Source organism: Eucalyptus grandis, chromosome 3 (genome assembly GCF_016545825.1).
Source record: "Eucalyptus grandis isolate ANBG69807.140 chromosome 3, ASM1654582v1, whole genome shotgun sequence".
NCBI classification, from domain to species: domain Eukaryota; kingdom Viridiplantae; phylum Streptophyta; class Magnoliopsida; order Myrtales; family Myrtaceae; genus Eucalyptus; species Eucalyptus grandis.
In genome coordinates this window covers 70,197,293-70,203,371 of record NC_052614.1, presented here as the reverse complement: position 1 = coordinate 70,203,371, position 6,079 = coordinate 70,197,293, and the positions used below count along the sequence as shown (strand labels likewise).

General features: G+C 41.6%; 1 protein-coding gene across 1 annotated transcript; it reads right to left on the bottom strand.

The window, feature by feature from the left end:
* Positions 1-2,048: 2,048 nt before the first annotated feature.
* On the bottom strand, positions 2,049-5,659 carry LOC104421913 (ribulose bisphosphate carboxylase/oxygenase activase, chloroplastic). Its single transcript, XM_010034079.3, has 7 exons — positions 5,436-5,659; positions 4,187-4,506; positions 3,921-4,026; positions 3,740-3,825; positions 3,036-3,508; positions 2,655-2,936; positions 2,049-2,352 (listed from the first exon to the last, which is right to left on the bottom strand). The coding sequence occupies exons 1-7, from the start codon at positions 5,478-5,480 to the stop codon at positions 2,237-2,239; spliced, it is 1,428 nt and encodes a 475-aa protein (XP_010032381.2). The 5' UTR covers positions 5,481-5,659; the 3' UTR covers positions 2,049-2,236.
* Between the last annotated feature and the right edge of the window lie 420 nt (positions 5,660-6,079).

Genomic DNA, 6,079 nt, shown 5'->3' with positions numbered 1-6,079 from the left:
TCCCGTGCTTTCCACTTGACATTTTAACGAACATCTTTCATGCTTCTCTCTTTGACGTTATCACTTAGTTTAGTGAAACAATCATGTAAATAATGATACTGTCTATTCTTAGGTGAATCTAAACATGAAATGCTGAGTTTATGAACCTACTCTATCAATTTGACACCAGCAAATACAGGAAAGTTCTCAAAAAAGTATCGACCAAGCCAAATGGCAAATCAAGGAAAAAGGTCAAGTGCTTAATAGATTACCATAAATCTCTTGCAGTAGCCTAAAATCTTCAATTGACCTTCAAAAGTCAACTCTCTAGAATATGCAAACATTTGGAACTGAATTTTCAAGATGAACAAAAACAAGAATCAAATGATCGTAACACATGAGATAATTGAACTATCGAATGAATAATAGATTCACAATGTAAAGGATTGATTGAATTTTCAGAGATCATTTTTAAATTGAGGTTTTTTGTTTTTTTTTTTTTTTTTTTTTGGGGGGGAGAGGAGAGCGTGAAACAAAGTCGTAAGTGTTGATGAAAAAGATATGAACTTTTAGCAAAGATGTGAAGCATTGGTGAAGAAGAGCAAATCTTGAAGAAGACATTGAGTGTTTGTTGCAAGAGACTTGTTATGTTTGAGAACATGATTTTCTCTGTTTAGAACCGAAAATACATTTTTATCATTTTAAGTGTGGGTGTTTTGTTTGATTGTAAGTACTTTTCTACTGACTAACCATTTTTAACAAACCAAATATAAGTCCGAAAAACTAATTTGCATAAAGCTCTTTGAGTAAAACAAACACACCTGATATTCTAGAACTTTCTTTTCGTGTTTGTTAGTCATAAAATTTGCAAGTTCAATGCATTTGTGTCCTTCCATTGACTTCACAAGTTTCTAGTAGATGTGAGAAAATGCCACGTGACTTTTTATTATAAGTCACTTGGCATATTCCATTTACAAAAATCTAAAGGAGTTAATGGGAGGACTAAAGTGGATGATCATGACAAAATTTAGGACTTCATTGCATATGATGAAACTTTTAGGGTTCAAGTATATTGGCAAAGCTACGCCACGTCTTGCCACATGGCAATTGTAGAGGTGAAGTGAAGTATCACATGACAAGTATAGGAGCAAGCATTCTGATTGGGCTCAGTATGCCACGTGGAAAAACTATGCTGCTTATTTTGCCATGTGGTAATGTGGAAAGTATCTAGGCAAAGTAAAGTAACATGTCATGAGCACAAGAGGGAACATCTGTTCCCAAGTTTAACTGTATACAATAGATGAGATCTTGCATGGTTGGGGGTTAATGTACCATGTGATAGGCTGAAACATGTTTTAGAATCACCAAATAACATACATAACTCTTGAACTCCCACATCCAGATGAAGAATCAGAGAGTTTACAATGTTATGCATACATACAACCTACTCCCAACTCCTTAAAAGTACTATGTTTTGCGTTCCGCCCAAGGACTGGGCCAATTCTCACAAATTATAACAAGGCCAGGCCATTTTTAATAGATGCTTGGTTTGAGGACAAACTGAGCTGATAGCCCCTGATCCAATTAGGATAGGACGCAATAACTTGGGTAGAGAACTTGGATAACATGTCGGATAACATGTGGCTCACGAAAGCTTCTCAAGAGGTGAAGGGAAGCGAGCAAGAAGGATCGAAGTATCATTGTGTAGCATGGGCCGCAATGTATACGTTGGAGAGGACTTGCGATGTTATCCATAAATGAGAACCTCGTTTGAAATGGTTACCACTTAGTACACCCATATGCTTGGCCCATATAAACTGGGCTGAATCATTCCAGTGTATCTAGTTGAAATTAGGCCCAATAGAAAACGCATTTTGGGCCCATTTTTTTGGGACTGGGGCAAGCACGCTGGCAGTCCATTGTTATAAAGGTCCCAGTACTCCAATTTTCCTGGTAATTGACAGCACCGAAAAGGAGAGTGATTCATGTTCTCTCGTAGTGTCGTAATATTCGGCTCTATCGTAACAAGAGACATCCTAGTCCTTCTCCAAGAACACACGACAGCAAGCAGCGAGAAACGGGACATCATGATTCAGATTTTGTACACATTGAAATTACATGACACAAAATCATAGGACACATTAACTTGTTCTTAATACACAGGAATGCATAAAAGTATCAGATTATTCGATCATCGATCTCACAACCATAATCAAAATTAACTCAAATTTCTGTCTCCCTCCCTCTCTCCCTCTCTCTAAAATGTGTATAAGCAGCTCCCATCATCACTCCTCGCTGTTGGGTCAAAGTTTGCTGCGTTCGGGTCAGTGCATCCTTCAGGCACGGGGACATGTACTTGCTGAGCTGCTTTGCCTGATCAAGAACAACCCGGAACAATTACACTAATCAGAAAGATATCTTGTTTTTAATATGGTAATAATACGGTATTATCAGTAAAATGAAGACTCTTTTCGCACGCATTTGTCTGACATATAAACGAAGGCCGATTTACCAAAAGGATGATTACAACGTGATGGACATTCAAACCTAACAACTGTTTACCAAAAGCCATGGTTTGAATCCAATTCTAGGATTTTGCATATCAAATCTAAAGGGCGTGTACAGAAATGAACATGTTTATATAGAGGTAAAATGGGAAGAGACTTTGGACTGACCGTAGAAAGTGCCACTGTTGATGGAGTCTTGGTTGGCATCGCCGAGAGCAGCCTCGCTCATGTACTTGTCGGCCAACTGGACTCTCTTGACGTTCTCTTGCTCCTGGACAAGCATGTTGCCGTACTCCAACAACTTCTCGACGCTCATCTTCGGCTGTTCAAACGTCGGAGGCCCTTCCTTTGAGTTCACCAGCTTCTTCCCGATGGTCTCCACCCCAACGCCCGATATCCACTTCCTCACCTCGTCGTCGTACACTCTTGCCCTCAGGGCTCCGAAGAAATCTGCCATTTTCATACCAAAAATGGAAGATTGTAACAATTTTAATTCTCAAACGTATCTCTCATTCAATGTTTAGGTGAAAAGACGTCGAGGAAACTTACCAATGGATTGTCCGGGGAAAGCATCAACAATCTTCACAACATCCTCACCAGCTATATTGTCCGTCCTGAAGATCCCCATGCACACCCCGATGCGGTCCTCACGGGTCGGGGCCCAGTAGAACTTCTCCATACGCCCATCACGGATGAGCGGCGCATACAGCGTGGAGAAGTCGTTCCCTGTGACGATGATTGGGACCCGTGGGTTCTCCTCCTTGTTGTACATCCCGGGGAGCTGGACGTTGGTGGGGTTGTCGGCGATGTTCATGAGGGTGGCATTGACCATCTGGTTGTTGACTGTGTACTGGGTGGTCCCACCCATACGCCCGGCACCGGCGTCGAGATCGTTGATGAAGAGGCAGCACATCTTGCCTTTCTTGATGATGTCGGCAGCTTCACGGTACCTTTGTCGGATCAGCTTGGCGGGCTCTCCAGCATTGCCACTTTCCAATTCTCCGGCACTCATCATGATGGGGCTAAAATGCAAACCAAACAGGATAGAATTGAATTATTTTCAGTTGGGCGACCAGCAATTATTCCCGTTTTATATTTTTCCATATCTGAAAATGATACATCACGGTTAATTCAGAATCATCCTGATTCTTTATTGAAGTGACAGTCTTAAGGGAAAAAGTTCTGATTCTTGTTCCTTGAACACAAAAGCCACTATGAGTGCAAGACGCGCATTTCACACATGCGAGACTTACTTGATTCCCATCTTGGCAAAGACAAGCTCACATTGGAAGGATTTTCCCTGACCTTTGCCTCCCCAGATACCAAGGATTAGCGGAACCTGTACAAAAACAGGACATCTTATTCATGTTTCCTTTAATTCCTAGTCATAAATCTATCGATAGAAAAAAGATCAACTAATTTCTTGAAGCAGACCTTGATGTTAGGGAGGGTCATGAAGTTCTTGGTGATGTGAACAACAAGCTTGTCCATGAAGGCTGGTGCAATATAGAATCCACCCATGGTGTTATCAAAGTCGTACCTTCACTCAAAAGTTTATACAAAAATTTAGTTGCACCACTTCATCAAATATCAAGAATGAAACTTTAATGAGGCCTATAGATAGCAAAATCATTTTAAGGAAAAAATTGGCCGAAAGGAAAAGGGAATATTATCGATGGGAATGTTTTCTTTTTCCTTACTGGCGGAGCCCGGTGCTGATGTAGTCGTAAGAGCTCATGACAGCGTAGTGGGTGCCAGTGCCCATGGGAGCTTGGAAGACGGAGTCGACCATGCCCTTCCCACGGGTGATGTCCTGCTGGTCGTCCGAAGTGTCATAGGCAAGCCCTCTCCACTTGTCCTTGTCGGTCTGCTTCTCTTCATCGTCAGCCATTGCGCGCACGCCCAAACCACCGGAGGGTGAGCAGGCCTTGGGTAGCTTCTGAGTCATCTTCTTCAAGGTGCTTCCAAAGAAGGCCGAGCTTGGAGCTGATGCTCCGGTGTTCGAGCCATTTAGGTTGAGCTGCATTGGCATCCACTCATCAAAAGATGAATCCACAAACTCCTTGTCAACCCATTCATGAATATCAACGTGACAGAGGTCTCTTTCCCCTCAACAATGTTGAACATAAAATTGGTATACTTGATTAGTTAAAGTTAGAAGGTAAGAGTTCCTACTGTTTTGATTACACAGTAGTACTATTCAATTCTAACATTATAATCCCCAAGGCAATTTTCATGACTTCAATATTGGGTTAGAGAAATAGCCTATGTGCGTTTGGATCAAGTCGTTAGAAATAGGATCAAACTATTTAAAGCTACACAGCAGGCATAAGTGTCACTTCGTTGGAGCTGTGGCTTCTGGCATAACCAAAGCCAAAGATGTCACGCGAAGATCAGGAATGGTATCCTAAGTTAATATCTAAGTCAAGTGAAAGATATATCCACTTTTCATAAGTAAAAAGTTCACTTTATCAAAGGATATGAATAGGGTCATCACAGAAAATGTGAAATTAATTGATGAGTCCCAAGCAATTGAGTTTCAGAAAGGAAAGGTTTAAGGTTAAATATGATTTGTATGAAAGAGATGATAAAAACTCCCAACCAAATCACGTTGCTTATCAACTTCATCAATGCTAAATGGTGAGAATGACCTACTCTAAAACTAGTGCTACGTAATGTCCTGTACGTACGATCGACATACGCGTGTAGTGTCTACCTCAACCAGAGATAAACTTCCATCCCTAAGTCGGATTTCTTTGCCAAATCATTAGAAAAGAAAGGACTAAAGAAAATGCCTTGACAAAAATAAACACAAGGTAACACGTGACGATCTTGTAATATTAATTTCTATCTCTACAAGTTATTTGCACGAGAGAGAGAGAGAGAGAGAGAGAGAGAGAGAGAGAGAGAGAGAGAGAGGGAAGGGGGGGGGAGGGGATGTTGGATTACCGGAGCTCTGTTTACAGTTCCGACAGTGGGTACCGCAGTGGCCATCTCCGTGGACGATCGGACGACTCCCCCTCGCTCTAAAAGCTTTCTGCGAAGCAGAGAACCACTCACCACCCCCAAATAAAGAGCGAGCTTTGAGGAGGGAGCGGAGCAGAGCGGATAACTTATAGCTGGGAAAGATCTGGGAAAGATCGGGTGTGTGTCCAGGAATCGACGGGGTCTCTGAAACTCCCTGACGGCCACACAATGCTGATCGCCTGGCGACCACACGTGGCAGAATTGGAGAGCTCATATCGCAGTCCCTCGTTGGTCCTTGAGGTTGGAGTTCAAGCACTTATCTCTTCTACAAGAATCTCGCAGCCATTAATTCCCACGCAACCTAAGAAACAAAATTGACTTTCGTTTTAGTTTTAGTGTCCTTTCATGACTCCTAATGTCTATTGGCTTGTCCGTGTCCGAGTCTTTGCTTGTCAAAGTCGCAATTATTGTAGCATTTTACTCGAAAAATTTTGAAAGGAAAAAACGAAAGAGAAGCGGAGAAAAGAATTTTGTCCCTTGCAACTAAACCTATTTTGCGAGTTTATACGATTTTCCCATTTTTAGAATTCTTGGAATAAGAAGATATATTCCATAATTTTTTCTGT